The 27,292-nt window shown below is 38.9% G+C and overlaps 1 protein-coding gene across 2 annotated transcripts in view; it reads right to left on the reverse strand.

Annotated features, from left to right (window-relative positions):
- Positions 1-4,985: 4,985 nt before the first annotated feature.
- Positions 4,986-27,292, reverse strand: part of LOC112989791 (gamma-aminobutyric acid receptor subunit pi-like) — a 46,534-nt gene continuing 24,227 nt past the window's right edge. For both annotated transcript variants that reach the window (XM_026111141.2, XM_064514072.1), the window contains exons 7-10: positions 23,378-23,515; positions 13,490-13,642; positions 12,300-12,493; positions 4,986-6,505 (exon numbers count right to left, since the gene is read on the reverse strand). In XM_026111141.2, the coding sequence (XP_025966926.2) occupies positions 6,194-6,505; positions 12,300-12,493; positions 13,490-13,642; positions 23,378-23,515 (797 nt within the window). In that variant the 3' untranslated portion in view covers positions 4,986-6,193. The remainder of the gene's footprint in view (positions 6,506-12,299; positions 12,494-13,489; positions 13,643-23,377; positions 23,516-27,292) is intronic.

Raw genomic sequence — 27,292 nt, forward strand, 5'->3', positions numbered from 1 at the left:
ATAACCTGAGCACAATATTTATAAAAATAAGATAAAGAATGATGGTGGAAGATGATGTTCATTCCTTCATTCCTTCTTTCGAAACCAAAAAACAGATAATGAGAGATGGTGACTGGATGGGCAAGACACAAGGCTGGACGTTCGGCCTGTGGTTATGTGACCACTCTTGCTGGAAACTTATACGTGGTCATCAGCAGGGAGATCACTGGTTTAACAGTGGGGCATAGCTAGAATTACAGGATGTTGCTTTTATACTTCCTGGGGGAGATCACATGAGGCTCAAAGGGTGATGACCTGGGAATTAAGTGATGGGGCAGAATTAAGGATTAAGCGAAAAAGAGATGGGGATGGAATCAGGTCTTCACTGTGGAGTAGCATGAATTTGCATATCCAGTATTAGCAGCATCCATTCAATGCTGATTTTGGGGCTAAAAATAGGATTCCAAAGGTTCTTTGGGCCCCTGCAGGAGGTAAGAGAAGACGTGCAAGTAGACTCTGGTACCTTGTGGTACCAGTAGCAGACATCCAAAGCATGTGCTTGATAAACTGAAACTGGAGCTGGGCTGGAATGAATTGACTCCTAAAGAAACTGGGATATAAGAAATGAGGAGAGAATCCCTTCTTTTTCATCTCTGTAAGTCTTTAAAATGAAGATGATGATCCCAGGTCCTGCAAACAGCAAAGGTGTTCTGCCCTGCATGAGATATTGTTAGAGGTCTTAACTTTAAAAAGTTATGGTCCAAGTAAAACTCATTCCAGGGTCTCATCTGTCTTCATGTGGTATCTATGACAAAACCAGAATGGCTGTTGTATATTTTGTTGGGAGCAGATGACACAGCCATGGACAGGCTCCAGGATATGTCAGTGGGTGCAATGCTAGCTTTCCCCACAGTGGCAAATCTTCTCACAAGCTTGTTACTGTTTCTGAAATGCAATGAATGTTGTTTATAGAAACATCATTGATGCCAGCAGGAGGGTCAGGAGCATATGAGCTGAGAAACTCAATATGTAATTCAGGTTTGAAATCCATTTTATCCTTTCATGTTATTTTTTCTCTAACTTTGCCAGCTTGTTCTGCTTCCAAAGCTGCCAAGCACCAAGAGTTCGTGCTGTGGGAGCCGTTGCTCTGTATCCATTCCTGACTTGCCTTTAAACCAGAGAAGGGACATTCCTCTCCTTTCTGAGAAATCAAATAACCCCAGGATCAAATCTTTCTATGGTCTAGAATACAAAATCAGTTACCTGCAATAGCAAGGGAAGCAACAGTTGTGGCTGTTTGTGCATTAATACAGATTAAGTTATCCAGTTGTTAAATCTGGATTAAATTTAAATTCAGTGTAGAGTTTGAAGATGAATCAGGGCTTCGGTTTGTGTGCACATGTGATGGTGCTAATATCTTATGATTTCTTTCTTCTTCTGAAATTTTGGCGGTGTTTGATCTGGAATGGGAAAATAGGGTCCCTTCCAGTTTGGAACCTAACCCGGAACCCAAATTATATGGGTAAATTCACATCAAGAGTTTGAAACACCCCCAAATGCCCCTTTATCCTTCTCTCTTTGAGGATGGAAAGTTTGACTGTGAGACGGGATTGGGGAAGAAAGATGTCTCCAGATGGAAACTGATGAAAAGTTGAATTTGGCAATATTATTAAAGTGGGCCCCTGTTTTCAATTATAAAGTTATATAACGAGTAATGGCAAATCCTTTACAGACTTGAAACTCATGCCAAGCCTATCTACTGTAAGCACTGTCAAGCACCTACTTCTGTACAGTAAGCAGAATTCAATCTAGTCTTCATTACTCAGGTTGTGATGGTTTGTTTTTGCAATGACCTGTTTCATCAGCCCAAAAGAGTCCCACTGTTCAGCTTCCCAACATTTAAAATCCCCCATCTTCAAGGAGAATTTCCCAAAGGATTGAACTGGTTTTAGCATTCATTTGATCCTTGTGGTGCCAACGGTGAGCAGTGAACCAGCAAATTACCTGGGAAAGTTTATTTAGGATTCCTAAATCTTTCTAGGAAAACAGAAGGCACTGCCACCAGTCTGAGTAGGATCTGCCTGCTTTGAAATACCTGAGATACTGTAAGACTTTCATTTGAGATGTTATAACCTACAGGATGTTATAACTAGACATAAGGGCAGCAAATTCAGGCATCAAGCCCCAGGCATTAGGGTTGCGATGCTACTTTGCAGATGTGCAGAAAATGTTAATGATGTAGGTGGCTGACATGGTTGTTGACTGCCATGGACAGTCTGGGTTTGAGAAGCCTGAACTTCAGCACCAAAAGCAGAAGGCCTCAACGGTTCATCCGACAATGCTGTTTTGTCTGATTTTAATTAATCTGTCACTGCAAACATGACCTAGTTATCACAGTACAAATGTCAGCTTGTAACAGCCTTTCCCTAGAGTACTCCTTAACTAGCATTTGCCATTTATATTTGCTCATTCAGTCACGAAGAGCAGTTAATTAGCTCCATCTACTGCTGCACGAAGTGAATTGTACCAGCAAAGTCAGCTGTGCGGCAGCCTCCTTGCGTTGCACGCTTAGCGTTACCCGGGGCGCTCCGCTTCGCCACTCCGCTGGCTGCAGCTCTTGGCGGAAATGGGTGGGTTTACAGCTTTCTGTTTCTTCCTCTTCCATCTGCTCTACTATAGATGTATTTTTGTTTAAAACCCCAGTCATTTTTGTACTTTATTTTGGAACTGTAGGGTGAAAACGTGGGGCATCATTTTCTTCAATACATTTTCCCATGCCAGAAGACATAACGGCTCTCTTGAAACAGCACCAACGGCAAAGAGCCTTGCACGAACGGGGAGGGAGCAGTCGCAGTTACTGCGGCACTGATACAAAGCAGGCCACTGTGCTGGAAGTGGGTGCTCAGATCAACAGATGGATGCCCTTACATACTTGCCATATGTGTTGACTAGAGCATTCAGATGGGCTATTTAATTATTTATGATGTTTTAAAATAAATGCTCCGATATCCACTAAAAATGCCTGCTTCATTTATGAGAGAGCTAGGGAATGCCTGTTTTAAAATGTTATCTTTCTTAGTATTTTCCTTTCAGTTTAGGTGGAATATTTGAGCTACTCTCAGTGGATCCTAAACAGCATCCCAGTAAACAGGTTGCATGATGTACTTACCTATTACATAGCTGATCCATAGCAAATAAATTGCCAAAGTGGAGAGTTTGCAAGGGTTAATACCTTCATATGTCTAAATCTAAAATATATATATATATTTAAAGAAATAGCCTGACAAAGGCTTTTATTTTCTTAATAGATTTGTCTGTTAAGAAAATAATACCAAAAAGCTTATTAAGGTCAGAGCTGCATAATGGTTAGACACTTGCAAGAGGGCTGCTAAACCAGAAGACCAGAGCTGCAGATATTTCAGAGGGAGGAAATTCATTCACTGTGCTGGGTGCTGCCTTCAGCTGCATCAAAAGCAGTGCGCCTCCTGCCAACAGCAAAGTAAATTACATGAAGGTGCATCGTCAGCTGGCAGCGCTTCTCCTTGCACCAAACCGGTGTCCCTGGTTGTACATTTATCTCAAGTATCCTCAAAATATGACAGGACATTTCTAAACACAGATCAGAGAAGGTCCCTAACTAGAGAAGATGAAAATTGATGTAAGCAAAAGAAAGAGAAGACAACTACCGGAGAGAAGATTATCCCAGGAAGTCAAAATTTAGCCTTTACTTTCCCCCATGTATGAAAATAAAACTATTTTAATTTCTGAGGCTAGTCTTAAATGCCTCAGCCTGAACTTTGGCCCCTGTTCTTAGCTCTACAAGAGACTTCTCTGTCTCTAATTTACCTCTGAGTTTTAGTCTCCAAAGATTTCATTAATGCTGCTTACTTAAAATAGCTTTTCCAGCTATCTCTGTGGAATTGGATAGTTTCTGGGGATAGTTTTGTATGTTCAAGAGGGATAATTTAAATGTTCTTCATTCTTCATACACTGTACTGAAAAATCTGTTCCCTTGTTCCCTGGAGGGAACATCTTCTCCTCATGGAAATATTCATGTCAAACCAAGTTTTGTTTTTTAAATTTGTAATTAGTGCAGAATTATGCAAACCAGAATAATAAATAATCTGGCTGTGCAGCCTATTCATTTCTGAAAGCACAGGGGACTCCAGTTTTTAACTCTCATTACAACCAGCACACCACTAGGAGAACAGATCCTGTCATCAGCTATTGCACTATAAATAAAGCTGTCCAGACAGCTTTATAAAAGAATATTTAAGGTGAATTATCTCTAAATTAATTGGAAGATACAAAAGTAAATGTTTACTTTACAATTCCAGTAAACATAAACCCCAAATTTAGTGTTAACACTACAGGTGATTTGCAACATGCGTGTTGGCTAGCTAAAATGATTCAGGATTAAAGTAAGCTTCGGATTTGAGAAACTAGAGAGCTTTACTGTATGTCTCCTGCTAAATTTATGGCAGAAAGAACTGGAACAAGACCTCAAAGTCCACTTCCACAACTCATTTGCAAGAACAGCTCTCACAGAATGTGTTCCTGAACAGAGGCTTTAATGTTCAATCTGTAGCAGCAGAACGTTAAAAAAAAAAAGGTGCATTTTTTCTTGACTTGCTCTTTACACAGGCAGTCTTGATTTCTCAAATGCATCTGCTTTTATATGAATGTCAGAAGAGCCACAAGGAAGCAAAAGCCACTAGACTGTTCTTGAAGTCCTATTGCCTCAGCAAGCTCTGCAAGTGGAATTACTGATAAGAAATGCAGACAAATGAGCTAGTTCAGTATTCAACCAGTTTAGAAAATAAAAATACTGAGGGGATTTTATCAACACAATACTTGTCTACCAGGGTGCAATGATTATACCACTCTTATGGAATTTCTTGGGTGGGGGGGACAAATCAAATTACACTGATATTTTGCGCTTTCCTTCTTCTCATGTAATGATGCTCTTTGCAAACACCAGACTGGTAGAAAGATGACTAAGAGTGTTAATATTCTATATTTTTATATGCACGTCTATTTGTGCAGTGTGTCAGATCATCATAAATGTCAAGGTAAACAGTCTATAAATGCACATGTACACATTTATACATATGTATGCAACCTACACATAAATCATGGTGCTTCTAAACTTCCAGACCACAGTATAAAAAATAGGTTGCAACATCAATAGCTTTTGTATTGTAATATCTGTCACTGAAGTAAGCACTCAGAAATACTGTTATACTCAAGTGTAACTATTCTCCAAGGTGGGTCATGATTTCATCTGTGTAAAACTTCCCGTTCTCTCATCAAGAATTATTGCATATCCAGGGGTTTTCTTCTGAATTCAAAAAGTAAGCCTTCTCATTTTGGGGGGCAATTTTTAACTGCAAGCAACTCAAGAGGAATTTGCTAAGCTGAAAAGTAGGCATATCAAATTTATCCTCTGGCTAATTGTTACCCAGGCAACTGTGCCTGAGCAGAGTACAGAGTGTAGACATCAGGATAAATGGCCATATTCTGTTACGGACTGGCCAACACCTAAGCACGTTCTCACTTGGGGAAAGCAGCTCTCTGGATCCAGGCTTTTTGGCTCCAGTCCATTTCTGTGTTCTGCCATGCACTTACCCACAGAGATGCTCTTGATACCTATCAGAAGTCTGTATAAAGATTTAGAAAAGAGACTTGATATGTATTTGTGATCTTTCAAAGACAACCATGAGGTGTGGTTTGTGCTGGTAGCCCATGATTGCAAAATTGTTTTTTGCTATTAAGCTAAACCATTTTGATCTGCAATTACACATTTTCTTACATAATAATCTGGAAAACTTATGCATTATTGACAAAGCTAGAAGGAATGCAATACTAAAAGCATGGCAGGAAAATAACACTGGCCTTATTCTTAAATGTATTCAACACAGCTCAGAAGCAAGCGTAATAAAATTCTTATTTTACAAAGCTGATCATTAAATTATTAAGAAAGGACTTAATGGCCTTTGACAGATAGTACAACAAGGGACAAGCATGCCAAAAGGAAAGTCAGTTTTGGATGACAGTCACTTAACAGAGGGAAAGTGAGCTAACAAGAAACTTGGTAGAAATGCTTGAAAAGATGACGTCCTTTCATATCCTTTCATCCTAATGCAACTTCCCCATCCTAGTGCAACTTCCCTTACTGTATCCACTTTCTAAACTTTTTTAAAGATTAAAATATTTAGAAATACAAATAATATATCCAATAAAATACATTTATTATGATGAACGACAATGGGAAAGAAAATCTGGCATAGTTGTCTATGTGGTAGGGATTTTTAACATGGAAGCAATCAAAGATACAGAAAAGTCTTTTCATTACTGACATTGGTGAACTCCACCCTCTGTGTTTACTTCTCTCCTTTTTTCCGTTGATACTGGCTTTGCTGTTTTTGTTTGAATCAATCTTGTTCATGTTGTCAGTGACATCGCAACTCTTTGCAACTGCTGCCAGTACTCCATTCCTCTCCTCCTCAGCCTCTTCATCCTCAGCCTGATAGGAAACAAAACAGCACAGTGGGCACTTAAGTGCATGTTTCATCGCCTACTTACTTTAGAACTGAGGCAAATAACAGGATTTTCCTATGAGTCTTTTTGTAGCTCACTCCTTGCTTCTAAGGGTGAACATATACGTGCCAGACAGCTCCTTTCAGCCTTCAAAGCCTCCATATACAGGAAAAACACACTGACTTGTACAACAGCTTACTGCGAAAGCTTTCCTATGACTGTAAAGCAAAGCTGGATTTGTTCGCATATGGCCCACTGAGCTTTACTTAAGACAGCAGTAAATCCATGAAATGTGCAACAGTAAGCTACCTGCTGCTCAGGAGAAACACTGGTAAAGGACCACATCTAGAAACTGGGAAAAGCATAGCCCCAGCCTGGAGATGGAGAAGGTGGGGAAGACGCCAGGGCAGCTGGTCAAGCTGGCTGCGCGCCGCATCGAGCACCCCAGAATTCAGGACACCTTCGTCTTGCAGAATTGCCTGCTCTCTTCCCTGTGCTTCATGGTGAAATTTGATTTACTCAAAAAAACCCAAAACAAAATGATGAAAAAAGAGAATCAGAGAGAGAAACAAGCCCCACAGCTAATTCAATGCTAAATAGCTCATTGTACTTTGTTTCAAGTCCGGAAACCCATGCTTTATGTTCAAAGTTACGCTAAGGTTAAGCGCATGTTTATGTGCTTCACTGCATCAAGACAGTTCTTTGGAGAATGCTATATAAGCCTCCTGGTGGGGTTTGTTTCTTTGATTAGAAATGGCTCAGAGCCATGAAGTTCATGTATGAAATCTGCACCCTTTGAAGTCAGTGAAGCCCGTCTGTTACTGGCTCAGAGGACACAGGATTAGACATCAGCTGCAGTTTCATTTCTAAATACAAACTTTCTTGAAAAGTTCTGGGGTATTTACTTCAGTTTGGGATATTGCAGAGATACGAGCAGATCAAGCCACAAAGTCTGGCTCCAACTTTGTATCTAAACTAAGTCTAACTTTGACTAGTAGGAGGAGGGGTTGTTCTAGTGCAGGCAGTTCTACATACTGTTTTCTTTAAGCTTCTTGTGAAGCTTTTTTCACTTTCCAAATCAGTCTCTGGCATACAAGCAAGAAAAGGGTACAAATTTATTTGCAAAATGTAGAACTCAGAATCCCTTTTCTCTGACCAATTAGCTTTTTCCATTTGCATCATGGGAAGATAGAGCATAAACAAGAAGAAACCTTGCATTTTAGAAAAGTCAACATGTGCATCCATAAAAAAGCTCATTTAGAAATAGCTCTCACACCTATTAAAGACAAGGAAAGCCTACTACGCCACCTGACTGATCTCCGTGCCAGTGCAGAATTGCTCTTCTGCCCAGGGTACTTGTAAATGGCACAGCTCTTGGCCCTTTCTTCATCTAATATTAGTAATGCCCTTGAAAATTAAAGTGGAGCCTGGACAATGTCCTCAGGCTGCTGTGCATCAGTGAAGCAGAACAGATGGAGCTAGAAAAAAAAAAAATGGTTTTTATTGCTTTTCATTTTGATTTGCAAAAAAAAAATCTTGTATATTTTATATGAGAGAGATAAATGTTGCTGAACACAATGTGTCATCCCAAGAATACACTGACTACAAAAACTTGTTCATTCTCCATCTAGCCTCCTGCAGGTATGTGAGAATTTTAAAACCAGAGGCCAAGATAAAAATCAGCCTATAAAGCACAGAGGATCAATCCATAAAATTCCAGTTGGAACCTTAAACAATCCCCAGGGTAGCACAAAACTCAACTCTGGAGTTTTACTTGGGGCCTAACTGCATTATAAATACCCACCTCTCCTACTTCAAAAGGCTCGCTCGGCTCAGCCAAGCACGCGGGACGGCAGGGGCGGTCTTCGCAGCAACGCGCCCCCCCGGCACTTTAAACAAAGCCCCAAAGCCGCAGCCTCATGAATGCGCTTGGCACTTCAAAAGGTAATGAAGAAACCTGTCAGAAGAATCCTGATTTTTTTCCAGTGTTCTCATTTCTTGGAAAAAGCGCAAAACAACCTCTATACTTCAAAAATGGCAGGATTTAGGACATTAGTCACTGTAAGAGTCTATTCGTCTCTCGGGTAGGGCTGGCTAAAAGTTGTGCAGAATTAGTTTTACCGCAGAGCATGAAAGGACATTGCCTACGTGCCATTCTTCTTTTCACGCAGCTGCATGCGAACAGCTCACAGGAGGCTGATGCCTTATTAGGTTGTTCTTAGCTCCCTTCTAGCCCCCAACAGGCAGTTATAACTTCAGCAGAGAATATCGCACACGGAGCGTATGTACTTGATTGTTTACCGTGGTGCAGGGGATTGCTCTCCAGCAGAACGGGGACGTGTTTACAGCAAAAGTTCTGCATCGCATTGCTTGAAAAGAAGAAAGAGTAGAACCAGAGCAGAACTCTACCTGCTAGTTTATAAAAACTACAGTCTCATAAATTGGGAATATCAAGGGATTTTCCACACTGGCTGTGGAGGATTGAATGTGCTGAATGATTAAGCTGCTTTACATTTTAAAATTTGGGCTGCAAGAAAGTTCAACAGTGGCTCTAATTTTAAATGTCACGCTGTTTAGTTTTCTCCGGGTGCCAGCTCTCAATGTGAAAATGGCAGCTGGCACTAAGAAGGGATCTGTTTGGACACAGAATTAGTAGCATCCAGTAAAGGCACTGTAGATCAGCTGAAAAGCACTATATATGGCATGCACTGCTGTGGCTCTTGTTTATACCAACTGAAGTGTTTGTTGACATCCAACAGCCCACAAAATTTGGGAAAGATGTCACTTCTGCTGAATATCATAGACATTCAAGATTAAAAACATCTCGAGCAAGAGTGTTGTAGCATCTGGCACACCTGGGGCTTCTTCGATGTTTGTAAAGACTGCACGATGCCTGCGCAGAAATGACAAGTGTGCAGAACACTGCCCTGGCCTTTCTATGCAACTTTATTTTCAGTTTGCAAACTTATCTTCTTTCTGGCCAAAGGGAGGAAGCTTAGGTTTCACAGATGAAGTCCAAGGAGGAATTCTCTATTTTATAGAAGAACACAATTCATGCCTTTATATAAAGAGAAGAAACTCAGGATTTTGGAGAGGCAACCTCTCTGTTTAGGCAATCTGTTGGGCAGTTGACATGAACGCTACTTTTTGTTCAAATTCCTTTGCAGCAGGTGGTTCCTCTGCTTTTGTCATTAGCTTTGAAGTTGTCTCTGTGGGTCCTGGTTCACAGAACGCAAGACATTGCAGGCACATGGATATGATGAGCTGTTTCACCAGTTTATATTATTAACTGGAAATCTCAAAGGCCTCAGAAAAACTTGGTGTGCCAGTGGCCAACTGCTTTAAAGAGCAAACCAGACCAGAGTACAACTAATTCTTATACAAGGTAGAAGGTTACATTTTCAAAATGGTTTCAATTTGCCTTCTACATTTATTTACATAATTCTGAGTGCAAATTTTCTATCAACTTTGCATATGAAAATGACAAACTGAGAAGTGAGATTTCTAATTACCCTATGTCCTTGAGAGAATATGATAATGAGGGGAACAAATTTATGGAGAAGATACTCACATAAAAATTAGCTAAGTACCTGCTGAACAGTGGCATGATTTTAGCTAGTGTTTCTGGCCTTGTGATGTTTTGTTTTTTACTGTGAGAAATAAGAAATACAAGTCAGGTGTGCTCTACCCGGAGCCCTGCTCATTTAAAGCAGTGCTTATCTCATTTGATACAGTAGAAAAAGGACATGACAGGCATTTTCCTTACTCTAAGGAATCTTTAGCTGAGCTGGGACCAGCCAACTGCCCCCTCCGTTATATTGATGCTTGTGTTTGTGTTGCCAAGAAGCAAGTTGGATTAGCTTGATGATTTAAAAGAAGACTAATTTTTTTTCCCCTAGGGCAGTTTTCAGTCCAACAGAACTGACTCACTGCCTGATTTCTAGTACTGATGCAGAGGAGGAGGCTGGAAACATGCCTGAAGTGACAGACCACCCCTTCAGTCGCAAGGACCCCATAAAATTGCACAGTAAGTCTTTTCTCCTTCCTGTATTTAGGGCGGTACCTCCACCCACTTCCATGCACATCGTCCATGAGTTTTCATGTCTGTCTCTCTATCCCTTGCCCCGCTCTGCAAGCATGAGTGTCTGTGCTCGATAACGACAAAACACAGATAGGCTAAGGCAAGCGCGGTCATAAGGGCCCTTCACATATCTGAAGATGCTTAATCATCCAAACACTGAAACATTTCACTTTCTTACTCAACACCTCCACTAAATTGTTTTTTTTTTCACTCTATGAGAAAAATGACAACCTTTTTCTTCACGATGGCATGCTCAGAGGGAGCAGTCACTGATACTTCTTTGCCAAGAAAGATGACATTCAGATTTCCCAATCAAACCCACATTCAGATCCAGTTTTTGCCCATTTTTAGACATTCCCCAGTTAGACGTCGTATTTTGAAACCCATTGGGTGGCTCAGCTTTGTGTCCCTTTTTTAACCATTCTTAGTATGCCTGGATCTGGCGACAGCTCTGTTTGAAGAAATGTCCCATAATCCTGTGCACTTACAGAGCTTATCTCACTTTCAAATCACCAAAATCCCATAATAGTTGCTAAGCTATGTAGGCATAAACAAATTTTGGCCGATCCTTGTTGTTTTAAGCTTTTCTACTCAAACTCAGTATCTTGTTTCTTGAACCAACTGAGGAGCTTTCATTAGGCATTTGTGATGCTCTGTTCTAGCTTAGCTCAAATTGTTGACAATCTTTCTTTTTCTGTCCATTTATCCCCACAGCAATCAACTTTCTTCCTGTATTTTTCATGCTGTTCTCATGTTCCAGGCTTTTTGGAAAAAATTGTAACTTTTTTCTAATTATTCAGAAATTTCATAAATTGGATTAAAATTTTCTTTTCTAACATGCATATTAGACACAGATCTGTAATCAAAATCTGTAAGACAATCAGCTTCCAATTCTTGTGCTTTCCTTCTCACTGCTTGTGAAAGCAGTGCTAAAAACTGCAGATGGAGGATGCGACAAAACTTTGTCATGAAACTGTCCTGAAGTGCCTACGCTGATTTGAACCTTTTTTATTTTAAGTATATTTCACAATATCTGCAAGATAAAAAGGTGGTTCACATCATGCAAGTTCTCAGCCCACAGTTCTGGCAAGCTCACGACAGCAGCAGCAGCGCTGCTATAACAACGCTGCAGAAGAGTGAGTCAGTCCGAGTCTCAGCTGCAGCTTTTGAGAGAGAAGGTGGAAGGCTACAAGCACCTACCTGACAGACCTAACACATTAAGCTGTCTACTGGTACACTGACTGATGTACCCTGCACGTGCAGAGGGTTTCATAAACGCAATAAGATACAATCTTTTCTTCTTTCTTTTTTGCTGTCTTGCAATAAGGCTCAAATCATACCACAGCATTCAGTCAGATTTTTGAATTTTAAGTGTATGCCACTGTTGGGGAAAAGACAAGTGCTCATGACTTTGGGGACACAGCTAACATGTTGTTTGATAAATGGCCATAAAGTCCATGCCAGAAAACAGAATCATTATGGAACGGTGTTTCAGTTTAGCCTGTCTGATCTTTTCCAAAAAGTTCTAGGTATATGATTTTTTCTTTCCCTGAAGGTTATAGTGTTTTCACTCTCCTGATTCTAAAATACAAAAATCCTTAAATATATTTACCATTAGTACTAAGTAAGAGGATTCATTCTCTTTAGCAGGAGATGTTGAAGTCTGTTTTGCAGGACAATGACAAAAGAATTAAAATACCTTTTTAAGTTCCTTCGAAATGGGTCGATGCAGAGTGCAGAAATGAGCCACAGCATATTCTAACAAAGCTCCAAAGATGAAACTAAAACAGATGCCGAGGTACACATCAATTGCCTTAATAAAGCAGTTAGCATTAGGGAGTGACGTTCTGGCTCCCATCATAAGTGTTGTCATAGTAAGGACCGTGGTGACACCTGTGGAACATAAAATAAGTTCTGATAAAATGAGGAATGTAATGAGGCCCTCAACTACATCTCAAAAGCTGCAAGACAGTTTTTCCTGAGCTTTGTGAACTACCAATATGCCACAGCATTTAATGTGTTATGTTTTGGAAATAAGACTTTTAAATGCATTTGTAATTCTGAAGATACAAGTTTGAAAATGCTCCAAAAAAAGAACTGAGAATACTAGAAATTAACATGAGAGAGATTCAGATGCCACATGATGTGTATTTATTATTACTGCATTGTTATTATAATATTATGTAAACTCTCCCTTTAAAAGTTTCAGACTAGACTAAAAAGGTAACACGTTTTTGTAATCAGCCAGAAACTACCTATCCCAATATAAAAGCATGTTCTTTGTAAGAACTTATAGCATTGCTTACAACTACAGAAGGAAGAAATTACAGCTGAGACTGACGGGGAAAGTCGGGAATGCTGCTATCAGTTTGCTCATTATAGCTGCCCAGTGGCCTCATCTGATGCGAAATTTTTCTTTCTTACCTATTCTATAGAAGTGTTTTTCCTATTCCACTTGCTGTCTGATCAGAACTGATTTGCATTCTTTCCCCTTAAGAATTTCCTTTATTTAAAATTAATTACATTTAATCTCTTATAATTCTCTCATTATTCATATGTTAATTAGCAGGTATTATCCACCCTCACAAATGCCTCATAATTCTGTCTGTCCATGACATGTGCTTGAATATTTTGAAATGATTTCTGGAATGACTTCCCGCAGCCTCCCCTGCCTCCAAGTCTCCTATTGCTCCTGAGGACGTTTGCTTTGTTTACGAAGAGCGAGGCGCCAAGGGGAATCTGCATGACGTACCGCAGAGAGCAAACCAGAAAAGTCATTCCATAAAACACAGAAGTGTCTGCCTCTTTCGGAAATGGATGCCATATATGTGCAATAAACACATCCTAATGTTTTAATGCTGGTTTTGTTTTGTTTTATTGGCTTCTCACCTATGCAGATTCTGGCTGGAACTGACGACTGGCTTATCCAAAATGATACCCAAGAGAGCACAACCAGTAGGATTGATGGTACATATGTCTCTAGTATGAAATATAAGATGTTTCTCTTGAGTTCAAAATGAAACACTAGTTTTGGATAACGTCCTGTGGAAAAAGCAGGAAACAAAGTATTAAGACTGATTAGTAAAGTCACATTTGACAGTGCATTGTAGAAAAAATTAATCTTTAAATTATCAACCCGCATTATTTTTGATTCTCTTTATATATTCTTGAACGCTATCAGAAACATGTTCATTTTCCATTGTACGTTACTATGCAGTAAAAGCTTAACAAACAAGCTTGGAAAAAAAATTAAACACAGTGCTGAAAAATTCTAACATGAAGACTCTATATTGAATTAAATGAAAAAAATCAAATATGTAACACCCAGCCATTCATATACAGAGCTTCATTAAAGATGTCTTGACCTGGAAATTCAGCGGGGATTAGCAAAGGAAGAAATAAATCCACCAGTGCACAGAAAGGACATTTCATCACGTAACATTAGGTAAAGAGAAGAATTTGAATTTACTTATGTATTTAGCCATATCTATTCGTAACAACTGCTACAATGAACTACTATATAAACTAACATAAACTATTATAATTTCATGAAGTTAACATGGATCCATATCTTTAACTGCCACACATATCTGGTTTATTTTGCTTTTCTTTTGAATTACTATTGCTCAAGATACAAATGAAAGATACTTTCTCCAATACTATTGAGCTAACCCTCATATTCCACTTAAAAACAAGCCCTGCCTTTGCATCTTCCCTGTCCGTTTTTTCTTTACATTAGTGCACTGCAGTGTTGATGTTATTCTGAGCAGTGTCACTGTTGTGGCCCAAATGGATTCTTTCCAGAAGCTGAAAGTTTGGGCCCACATCATCAAAAACAGATCTGGGTTTCCTCAGGGATTAACACATGGATAAGCAAAGCCTGACTTTGCCTTTCAGCTCACCAACCGAGCAAAATTTGGCTATGTTTAGGCAACTGCAGTGTTGGATATGAAACTGTTACCTGTCCAATGGATCAAAGTAAAGCAAAAGTTTTCTTTTTTATTAACCTAATTTGCAGAGCAGACTTTTTATTCGGACGTACAAAATTAAGTGTTAATGCTTTTAACAAAATTCTTTGATTAGTACTTGTGCCAGAATACCAGTGAAGGAGTAATGCTTGCATATACTGTGGTCAGATGGCTTTGGCTTCATCTATTTTTATGCAACAAATGATGATCTTCAGGACATATGTTTGTTGCTAACGCTGCATGTTGTGAGTCAGGACTGAACTATAGAACTGTGAATGCACTTTAGCAACAAGAGTATGTGCATGAGCAGGCTATTTGCACATCCCTCAGGTGCGCTTTGAGACATGAAGTCAAACAAGAGTACTCTTAAAAGCTTAAAGTGCAACTAATGGATATCGAGAAATGCCTTAATGCTCCCAGCCTAGAAAACAGATAGTTAAATCTCAGGTTTTAAAAATATTGTTTGAATTGCATCCAGAAAACAATAAAATTCCATAGAATTTTTAAAGCCAGAAGGGATCACTGGATTACTTAGTCTGACCCTAATCGCAGGCCATTACATTTCTCCAATTACCCAATCCTTTGAACTCGATCACTTTGTTTGGATTAAAGTTCATCTTTCACAGACATCTACATTTAATCTGAAGATATCAAGAAATGTAGCATCCACCATTTCTCTCAGGAATCTGTCACAATGATTAAAATCATTCTGCCTGTTAAAATGTTTGCCTAATTTCTCATCTTAACCTGACTTTAGTTTTCTGCCATGTTGACTCTGCCTTTTCGCTACTAGATTAAATAATCCTCTGTTAGACAGTTCTTTCTCCTTCTGAAGGTATGAATATATTGTATTCAGGGTTCTTCTTCATAAGCTCAACATAATGAGTTCTTCAAGTTTCTAACTGCTAGAAAAAAGGATCCAAAGATGGACAGTGGACTTTAACTCTCCCTATCAGGCAGGTGGTTCAAAGATGCTTTATATTGCTACCATCAATTTTACATGAGAAGAGAAACACTAAATTGGTGTAACTATCAGAACTGTGATTTTTACCTGACAGTTATATCATTAAAAGTCATTTTGCCCACCAAAATTGATTTCTAGTGTAGAGCAGACCAAACTAAAGCACTCAAAAGTTAGGAAGTGCAAAACTTACAGTTGACTGTGCAACATTAATTCTGCCTCTTTCTGCATCCATCCTTGCACTAAATGAAGCAGCTGTACTAGGGAAAAATACTGTGAGATTGTACAATAAAAATACTATAGCATGAAGCATGTTCGTGGAAAGAGAATTAAGGCTGGACAAGCAATTGTAAATTTGCTGCTTCCTAATGTACAAGAGCAAGCATTTGAAACTTAAATAAAAACAGTTAAGGATTTTAATTTTGCTTGCAATCTTCCGGCCTGCTATTTAATTAAAAATCCAAACAGAGATCATTTTAAGCAGAACTACAAGATTCCCCATAAAGTGTTTGTTCTCTGAACTGTCAGCACAGCAGCACAGTTGCAGCTGGAACACCAAGGCCAACGGCGCAGCCTCCCTGCATGAGGGATGGACGTCAATCCAGAGCTCATGTGAGAGTGCAGAGGATGCAAACCCTCAGCAGAAGACTGTAGAGGGTCTAGGGCACTCTATATTCTCCCCAAGTCATTTGTCTTTCATGCTGACCCTAGAGAATGTAGTGCCATGTACCCAGGAAAGGGGGTGAAAAGATCAGACTACAGGCACCCAGAGGTTCCTTTGGTTCATCCTTAGAGCTTGTCTACAAGAAGGAAAATCCTGAAATAGCTAATACAGAATAGTTGTACAGCAATATCCTCTTTTCATAAACTTCCTGCAACTGTATTTCAGTTCACCTTAGTATAAAAGTCAATGTGTACATGGGAAGTTAGTTCAAAATATTAAACTTGAAAGACACACTTTGCCATTCTATTGTAATATCTCAGTGTAGACAAGCCTTTTGAATGCTCCTGTGTTCATTGGTGTTATTTTTCCTGATGCCATAAATTTCTGAAGCAATGCAAACAACAAAGAGAAACAGAGATGTAACAGCCTATAACTGAGTAGTTTTTCAGTGAACAAAGAGAAGGCATTTCTTTAACCTTAAGGCTTTCTGCTTGCCAAGTTCCAAAGATGCATCGTGGACATGATAATAATAGTGTCAACATTTCTCTAAAGAGCTCAGAAGAGCTTTTATAATGGAAATTTTGAGGCAACCTATATAGAGAATTCATTTGAGCTCCTATAATAAAATGAAGGAAGAGGGAGGCAAGAAAAAGTATGCAATGGATACTTAGTATATTAAAGAAATGAGCAATGGCACAAAATAAAGTCAGGGAACTATTACAGTCCTTTTCTCATCTATGCTTAGCATGGACCAAAAGCTCTTATATTTAAAAAAATGACAGATTCCCTACCACTATTATGGTAGATGCATATGAGATGTAGAGGACGTACAGTCGCCTCACCTCATTGCCTTTGACTTGCAGATCCAAGACTGTGATGCCATCAGTCGAGATGGTCAGATCAAAAGTGAAACGTAGCATCATGTAATCCTAGGCCTGCCTTTACTCGAGTTAACTCAAGCATGGTTCATGTTAACTCTGGAAAACCGTCAGGTTTGCCCCTCACTTTATTCTCACTCACAACAAAATCTTTGCACTAAAGTGAAAAGACACTTTTGAAGTGTCATAGTGACATCAAAGTTTCTGGCCCATGTGTATGCCACCTCAGTCTGTGACTGCTCTAATCTAAATTTAATAATGTGATGCAGATAATCTCTGTGCAGATAGCTAATGCAGCAAAGGCACAGTTTTAGGGCTTATAAAACAATCAAATTACTGCATTTTAACAGGTTGTCAAGTAGGAGTTGAACCCAAACCAATATGCACTCTTAACCTGTCCAATGTGAGGTAATTCTGCTCGAGTTACTCCATAGTGAAAGAACGTTAAGCCAAGTCACTTTGCCTTTACAGAGTTTACTAGAGTGCAGAAGTACAAAACTAGACAGTGGCTTTATCTTGTAGATGAAGCACAAATTTGAATAGAAGATTATAGTCTCTACACCTACTCCAGCTCTCTCTACCGCTTTAAAACCAAATACCTGAGAAAGTGGAAGGAGGTTGAGGAAAATCAAATTTCAGCTGGTCCATCTAACTACTTTCATTTTAGTAGCATAAAAGTTACACCAGCATAGACTTCCTTTCACAGTGGCTGAGTAGGTCTAGGGTCTGAGACAGTGCAAGAAAAGCTAGTTTACACCTCTTTACAGCTTGCCTTTGAAATTTGGCTTTGGCTTCTAAAATGACATTCTAATTTACAGCACTGCCCATCTCACAGATTGTATAGCTAGTACCACGATAATGATGGTTTTATCAAAATTACTATCCCAGCACCCCAAGAGAACAGATACAAAACTAAACACACAGGTGTAATCCATCTTTTGATTACGCCAAAATCACTTTTTTATAGTGTCTACTCCTGGCTGATCGGGGAACGCTGCACCTCTGCTCTTCCCTGCTCTCCTCTGCCCTTCCCTGCTCCCCTCTGCCCAGCTGACGGTCACAGCAGAGGAGCCTGGAGGAGGAGTGATAGTCTATAAGTAGCGTCAGCCATCTGCATTTCCTTTCTAATTTCCACTCCTGTTACGGGACAGGAGCATCTCTCTCACACTTATTTCCTGCGGACTTTTTGATGAACTCCACTGTAATAAGAAAATGCCACACATCACTGTTGATGTAAGCAGCACTTTGGTATCCTGCACAGAGGTGTGCAGTCAGGCACAAAGAGCACCTTCTCCTCTATCATGAAATATGCATGCTAACCCCTTGGGTGCCAGCTAAAACGTGTGATGTACATCTCACACAAGGGCATCAGTGTAACTCTACCAATGCAACATTTTCTTCTCTGCTTGTACCTTTTAAGGGCACAGTAAATAGAATTTTACTGTCCTAACTATGTGCTGAAAATGTTATTTTCAGTATGCACATTTTTTATAGCTCATTTAAGATGTACGTAAGTATTGGGAATGACTAGTGTCTCCCACTTTCATCCCACAAACAAGTTGTGGAACTGTAACGCAACTTCTCTTACTGATGTAGGATGTATAGGGTGCAAATATATAGGTAATAAGTTATTACAGCTCCTTCTTTGTCTTTCCCTCAGAAAACAATCATTGTCTTCTTCTGTTCTTCACAGTCAAGATCTTATAAACTACCTCATCTCCTGTTCTAGCTATTTTTCTTCATAGGGGAACTAAGGACAATGAAAGATCATGACATACTTCTCTCTGTGAGAGATGTGATTCATCTTCATGAAAATGCTTCACAAAAAAGAGAGACTGAAATCCAGATTTCCTAAGAATGAAATAAATCGTTTCATACAGTGTATCTGTGGAGATCCATTTGTCCATCGAGCTTACCTGTAAAAGAACCTTTCAAAAACAATTATGCTGAAGAAAGTTTTACATGTGTTTGCGTGTACTTCTGTCTATACTACAAATAACTTGCCAGAAGTTAACAAACAAAAGCCACTTTATGTCTTGATATTCATTCTATTCACTGCATTTCCATATGTTTTTATGTAATATTTTCCATGCATTTTCCAAAACTCTTCTCATTCTAAACTGTTCTATTGCTTCAATAAATATTGTGAAGAACTACAGAAGAATTACTGATGAAAAGTTCTTAAACTTCAACGCAAGCGGAAAACGTTGCTTAGAAAGAGTGATTAGAGTAATAAAGCTAATTGCTCAGATAGGCGAGTTGCACAGAACATGGTGACAGACATAAGTAATTGCTTGAATCTTAGGTGAGGCTGATCAAAGAGTCACCAGATAAGTTTATACTGAACATGCTTCGGAGATTGTTTAAACCCCGTATGGCAAAGATGATGTTAACAGAAATAGCAACTGGAGAGAAATTACAGATTATGAAAAAACTGGCAATGAGGTAAGTTACTCGATGTAGTGTACCTTAAAAAAAAAGAACTGAGAATCATAGAATAGTTTGATTGCTACCCAGGAAGGCTCCTGAGCCTTGCAAAAGGGCAGATGGGTCTGTAGGGCTGAGCAAGGTAATACTTTTATTTTGAGAGCAAGAGACTGCAACTGGTGAGTGTATACTCCATGTGGGAGAAAACTCTATCTATACTCATATACCCTTCATATTTACATACTTTATGATTTTCAAATTGCTGATTATAAATGAGCTCATCGTTGATTTAAATGTGAATTCCCCCAGGGACCATCACCTGGGGAAGAAAGGCCTTCGCCATGTAATGGTGGCGGGCTGCCTGGTGAGCAAGTGCACCCTGTCAAGGTGCTGAAATTCCTGAGGACAGGGATTTTTATAAAGTGGAGCAGCCATGGGTCACCAGGGATTTAGCCATTGATAGTCAAATGCAGCCCTGAGGAGGCCTCTCCACCAAGGGGGTAAAGGAGGATTTGTGATAGACATCAAAATGCTGGCCGTGACTGCACGCAGAACACAAGGTTTCTGGACGTAGGTTCAAGGACTATGTGTTAGAGTAGACTTGAGCTAATTGACCATCTTCTTTCTTGCTGCTGCTGCTGACTTGGCAGGAGGATTGCAGTAGGGCAAGCAATACTAGAGAAAGCTGATGGTCAGTGGAGAAGAAAAGCTATCAACAGCCAATTATCCTTAAATTTTAAATGACTTTTTTGCTTCTTTCCTTAATTAAAAAAGGTTAATGGAGATTAATTAGCCATCACTTACTGTGAAAATAGAAGCATTTATCAACTGTGGATGCATAGGGGTCCTGTGCCCAGTACTGCTCATTAACAAAATGGATGATGTACCAGAACATACCCACCAAAGTTGTAAAAGACTCCAAGCGGAGAGAGGATTGTCAGCACAGTTCAAAACTACCTCAACAACTATCAAAAAAGGCCCGAGTTAAAAAAGACGCAACTGGACAAAAGCAAGTACAGAGTCCTACACTTCAACAGGATTTATTAGCTCCCCAAACACAGCACAGTGAATACTTGGCTATGCCACAGTAAAGGAGGTGGAGTACCAGAAGGAATCACAAGCAGAACAAGGTCAACAATGCACAGTAACTTTCTGTAGGAAAAGCAACTATCAATCTGGAATGTATAAAGAGAAATAGAGTTCATGAAACACACAAAATAATCCCTTCTCTCTACTTGGGGTCTCAGCTGCAACAGGCTACCTAGTTTGGGCACTGCACAAGAACATGGATATGAGAAAGTATACAGGAGAACAATAGCAAAGAGCAGAGATCTAGAAAACTATCTGAAGAAAAGGAGGGAAAGGGTTAGTCTGGGGAAAGGCACATCTGTCCTGAAGTAGTGAAAAGGCTGCTGAAAAATAGCAGGAAATTTGTCTTCTGTATCTACTGTAGACAATGCAGAGCAGAATAGGTTTGAAAAGCAACAAGGGAGATCTAGACTAGACACGAGGAAAATATGGTAGTAATCATCAAAAAAAATTGTCTAGGGAGGTTGTGGAGTAGACACATTGCAAGTTTGTCTAACTTACTCCTAAAAACATCTGCTAGGCTGTAGATACAGATGACCTTGCCTTGGAACATGAGAACAGATTAAATGAGTTCTTAAAGTCTATTCCAGCCTTATTTCTATGATTATTAACACAAAAAGATAGACTGTAACAGCCCTTAGTTGCTTTTATTTTTCCAATAAGAAAGGCAAGCTCTTTGTAACTATACTTATTGTCTGAGAATGCAGGAGGCGTTGGCTAGACAGCTAAGATAATAACCCAGCAGTCACTGATGCATGTGTTTGGTTTTCCACGGGTCCCAGAGTGTATCAGTATTTGCAGAATGAAGATTATAGTTAAAGACATGTAGGAGGTGGTCATTACAATGAATTTACCTGTGTTCAAAATGAAATTATCCTGTATCAAAAAAAGCAACACCAAACCCTAGCCAGAAATCCAGTTAACATTATTCAAAGCAACTATTATGCTATTACGATAATGTGATTACTATTATGTGATACACAGTGTTCTGTAAACAACATTTATTCCATGATGTCCTTTTCTTAACTTCACTTAATAAGTTACTTATGCAGGAATTCTGCTAACTACCACATTTTAATTTTGGTTCTGTCAGTGGTTATATGTGAACCTGGGCTTTGCATCGTACAGTTTTCTCTTGTACAACAGCTGCACTATCTGTTTGAGTGCACAGACTATCAAATCCTGATTGTGTTTTTTGCTATTTTAGGAAATATTACACACTGTTTTTTCCTAGTATCATTAAAGCCTTGTGAATCATAACTGTTATTTATAAAATACTTTCAGATATTTAGCATGTGTTAAATAAATGCAAATCATTATTTTTCACTTTGTAACTTGGGTAATTTGGGTCTTTTTCTTTTAATATGGGCTACAGTATGCACTGCTTTCCTAGAAAATCTGTAGGAAATAGCATCTAACTCCTAAAGACTCAATAGAAAGAGTATTATGAGATTTCATTAAAAACGTACTACATAGCAAGTGATAATGTGGCTTTCTTGAACAGGACAACTGAAACAAGCAGATATGGGAAATTTGAATCAATCTAAGATGTATATATTAAAACATTTTTAAAACAAAAAGTGGCTTTTGACTTTATAGATATGATTGCTACCAATATAAAGGGAGGAAGACAGTATCAACTACTGAAAAGAGAAGCACAGTCCATCTGACTATGCCTCTGACAACACTTCAGTTCTAACTAGGAATTGTTCTTACTCCATTCGGGGAAAAAAAATATATAGTTTTTTGCTTTCGGACAGAGTCCGGATTCCATGATAGAAGAAGGTGACTTAGAATTAAGCAGGTTTACTACTACTTCTTTTCCTGTATGGTGAACAGGTCCTAATACCCTTCTGCCTTCTGGGCAGAATAGCAGCAAAGGATTATTCTCCTTTGATTGAACCTGATGTTGTTTAGCCAGAAGCTGGAAAAAGGTCAGCAGATGTCAGTTATGTAAGTAGCAAGATAATTCATGATCCTGGAGTCTGCTATTTTGTATTTCATTTCTACATTTATATTCGCTTAGAGAACTTTGACTTTTAGCCTGAATTAATACCTGAAATTAGATCATAAAGCTTCTCTGTGTTGCATTGTTAAAGTAGAAATTCCCAGCAACAGAATAGAGTACAGAAACTATCTCTGTGATTCAGAATTAGTAACATATACTCCAGTGAAACTACAGCTTTAAAGGATGTGTGTGCCTTCCTTGAAAAATCAGTCTTATGGTTGGCATGTTAGTTTGGGCAGAAGACAAACTGACTATGCAGTCAAGATCAGCAATGAAGGACCTAAAAGTAATTCAAGGAGCAGAAAGCAGATCTGGCAGGTATCGTACTACCTTTCAAAAACTCTGGAATAACCAGGAGTAAACCCTTTCATAAGGTCAAATTCTGTAGTTACAGGAAACTTTCTACAGCTGTTTTCTAACATTGGCCAGAAAAGCAGGTTTGGGGCCACTCCGCTGACCCTTCTGACCACAGGGGACCAGGCAGGCCAGGCAACATGTGCGGTGCAGTCTGTACGCTTAAAAGCACAACTCGCAGGCTCTTTTTCCTTCATAAGACTTCTGCCTGCACTTGGAAGTAGTACATTTCTTTTTTTTTTAATTATTCTTTAGAAAATGCACAGCCTACAAGAAAACGCTCATGAATTGTCAACATTTACATTAACTGAGTCTCTGCTGGTAACGTGCGGAAGAGTCACATATGGTTTCAAGAATGTAATCTCATTGACAAAGTGAGAAATATCATGCTAAGATGATAGCAGAAACTGTTATAAGGATATTCTTACCTGTCTCATATACAGCTTCAGATACTGAGGTAAAGTAGTCCTCTACTGTATATTGGGCTAGTCGGAGTGTGTCTAAACCTCGAACTGAATCATTTCCTCTAGTCCAGTAAAACATGACATCATTGATGTTATAACCCCCTGCAGAGATACATAAGCCAACGAAAGTGTTTATTTTACACAGTAATTAATTTGTGCTGAGCACAATTATGTTTCAGCTGTTTCTTATTTGTCAGCCCAAAAGTATAATTAAGTATAAACAATGAATTTTTTTGGCAGAACATAATGCTTGTTCGCAACAAAACTCCCCAGAACTGAACAGCAAAGCCTTATCATTTAAAGCTGCCCTTTTTGGAGGAAAGGGTGCTCCTTTTTAAATTTTTTATTACAGTATACATGACATAAACAAAAGAGATTAGTACCACATGGTATTTTAGAGGCAAAAGCTATTAAGCTTTAAAGAACCCCAGTTTTCAGGACCTACAGCATTGCTAGCGTTTGGACTGAACATTGAGCATGCCTGGAGCCTGTTTCCCAGCTGGTAAGACCTGAGACCCAGCCACAGGGCACTTGGTCCTCTGTCGTGTGCATCAGAGGGGATACGGGAGCACGGCCAGCCTGCTGCGTGCCTGGGCTTCGCTCCGAGACCGGCTGGGTCGTGACATGGGACCGCGGTTTGGCCTGGAAGCTTGGGCGCTCCCCGAACAGCCCCAGCTCAGCATCTCAGCAGGCTTCAGGGACCCTTGGAGAAGCCCTCGTCTCCTTTGGGCAGTAATGAGGAGCTTAGGTGGGACATGAATCATCTACCAGAAGGCATCTGTGTTATGCACACACTTGTCAATATACAACACAATCACAGCTAAAATACCTCTGTATTCCCATTATATTAAAAGGCAGGCAATTTTCAGACTAGCGTATATGATTAATTCAAGATTATGTTAATGTAATTTACATGTTAACAGGGAGCATTTGAACATCTTTTCCTTTAGCATACTTAGATTGATCATTCTTGTATTTGACAGACTTATATTGTACAAGCTAATAGCTAAGCTTAGGGACAGAAACATGAGCAGATGATTATTTTTAGACTCCAGTCAATTGTAACTAAATTACATTGAGAGACAATAATGCAATACACTGCACAAGGGTGTATATTCCGCAAAAAGAGCAAAGCTCTAGAATCACAGAAATAAAGGAGCATTTTCATATTTTTATGTTAATGGCTTTGATTCTTTTTACATTAGGCAGGAAAAACAGGAGCTCAGAAATTTAATTTCAAGGAAACACTGTCCTGATTAGCACTTAAAATGACAATTTCACCTGCAAATTCTTTTCCCTGATGATTCTCTAAATGTAAATCTTGTTTTCACTGTCATTGGCAGTTTTCTGGAAAAGTATGTATGACTAGGGCTCTCTGCTCTCATTATCACATTTATAGTAATTAAGGCCAAAACACTGCTGCAGTGAAAGACTAAGCCAAAAGCACAGGTATCCAAGCCAAGATCCTGATCCAATAAAACTATAAGTTGCGAAATTTCCCAGATTTGGGAGATGGAAAATAAAATAATATGTCCCATTAACAAATGACTGCACCGTCATCAACCAAAATAAAATGTTTGTAGAAGCAGACTTTTATGCATGACTCCAGGCACAAATTCATTTTACTTCTATTCAGTAAAACTGCACGACAGATAATTTACATAATGTCCAAAGAACTGGAGAGTACTACTGCAGGTGCTTATCTATCTTTATAAGATACTGACTGTCCCAAGTGGTTGGGGGTGGGGAGAAATTCTTGATGCTCAGATAGGTGATAACAAACATACCTTCAAGAGGAGATTCTTTTGATTTAATCAAACAATTTCTGTGCCAAAGTATTCCAATCAGCTGTACAACTAACAGATTTTGGTAATCTTTCATATGAAAATACTTTCAAATACTAATTCCATAACTTTATCTGTGAAGAAATTGGATGGAGATAGTCTTCCCAAGTGGGAATTGGAATGGAAGTGGGATGGAGATAGTCTTCAGGAAAGTTAAACATCACCGTGCTCCCTCTGTATACAGTTTTTTTTTGTATTCAGGTTATTATTATTATCTTACTAATTGTCAATATAAACCTTTTAAACATTTTAAAAGATTCTTAATGCTTTTATAAGTAATTTCTCTTCTTTTTACATGACACTGTACTTTCATTCTAATTCATCAAGCTCAAAATGTCTCACTTCTGTACTTTATTGACACAGTACAAGCAAAGAATGTCAATAGGGTTAACTACATGAAAAGCAAGTTTGGGATTAAACATTCATAATGTCTGATACAAACGAGTTTCTTTACGTTTCTGTTGCTAATTTTAATTTCCCCTGATTGCCAAGCGCAAGTTAAGAGCCTTTGCATGGCCCTTCACTGAATAAAAGCTAAAGGACAAGTTCAAAAAGGGAATAAAATTTCACAGATGGATCCAAAAAATGAATAGGTATCTGGACTGGAGGCCTGTGGGGGTAAAGACTGAGGAGATAAGCCTTCAGCCAAGTGTGAATGAAGAGTGGTGTTTTCTGCCACAAGTTGGAGAGCATGAACCCCCCGGCAGTACCACCTGGGACATGAGCCCTCCACGTCCCTGAATGTCACCTCTCCTGCATCAGCGCAGAGTCAGAGTGGCAACTCCTTGTTCATACCATATACCGGTACACTCTTCTAAAGCCATGCAATAACAGGGAAAAAATTAATATCATAACCAAGAGAAATTTTGACTGAAAGGTACTCATCTTGTAGAAGGTATAAGTCAATTAGTGCTAATAACTACTACTAATTGAACTGCATGTTGTAAGGGCCACTAGGAATGTTGTTGTGTAATCTGTAATACTGATGTCTTCCAAAAGCCATTGCTTCATAATATCCTGTCATGTTTGTCTTTACTCTTGTAATCGTTTAATAAGAAGCCTAACACTTTGTTTCAGCTCAAATATTTGCTTTTTCATTTACACACATCTGTGTTTTTGTGGATGTGCACACATGCTCGCATTCACAATTCATAATTCCAGGTAATGGTGTTTACAAGCAATATTCTAGGCTGCTGTCATTAGTCATCTATAAATGGACATGGTTTATCCCACGGGGGAGCAAACACCGTTTACAGTGTACTCAAAAGAAAGTATTACAGTGCACTGAAGGAGAAGGGCCACTGCTAAAGGCATGCTCATCTCTTCTTGCATTCTTTGTTTCTGGCTGCTTTTCCTCAAAACTAAATACCAATGACAGGAGAGTACCTGAGATTACCTTACTGTGTTTTACTTTTAGACAGGAGACACTTGTGTGTTGTTTGAAATAACAGATGGAATCATTCTGAAAAAATATTTATTTTTAATTACAGAGGGAATTCCACTGTTTTTTTTTTTTAATCCTGTCAAATAAATTGAATTTCCAAGGGACATATATTTCATTCTGGAACTAGAAAAAATACTAAATGACTCATTAAGCAATGTGGTTGATATAAATCTATATACACTGTTCAACTCACCAATATGCTCTTTCAAACAAAAATATCTTAGAGATGAATCCAAATTGCTTTTTGTTATACAGATCTTATCCTCGCAAAACTGCTGATTCTAGAGGGATTTCTGTACAAGGAAGGTTTGGGCGATGATTCCCTTTGTGCTTCAGTCTAAACTTTGTAGCAATCTGGTAACTGGTCATTAACAGCAGGAAATAAAAAACACACCACACTTCTGAAATGCTAAAGAATAAACCTGCACAAGTCCTAGAAAACCTTCCAAACATATTTCTTCAGATTTGAACATCTATTTTCTTCTAACAGGATTAGATATCCTTTGATGTCATCCCATGCAAAAATATGTTTTAGAGAGTCTTATTCATACAAATAAGAGAAAAAATAAATTTTAAACATGCACTTTCAGG

The sequence above is a fragment of the Dromaius novaehollandiae genome, chromosome 6 (genome assembly GCF_036370855.1).
Source record: "Dromaius novaehollandiae isolate bDroNov1 chromosome 6, bDroNov1.hap1, whole genome shotgun sequence".
NCBI lineage: Eukaryota > Metazoa > Chordata > Aves > Casuariiformes > Dromaiidae > Dromaius > Dromaius novaehollandiae.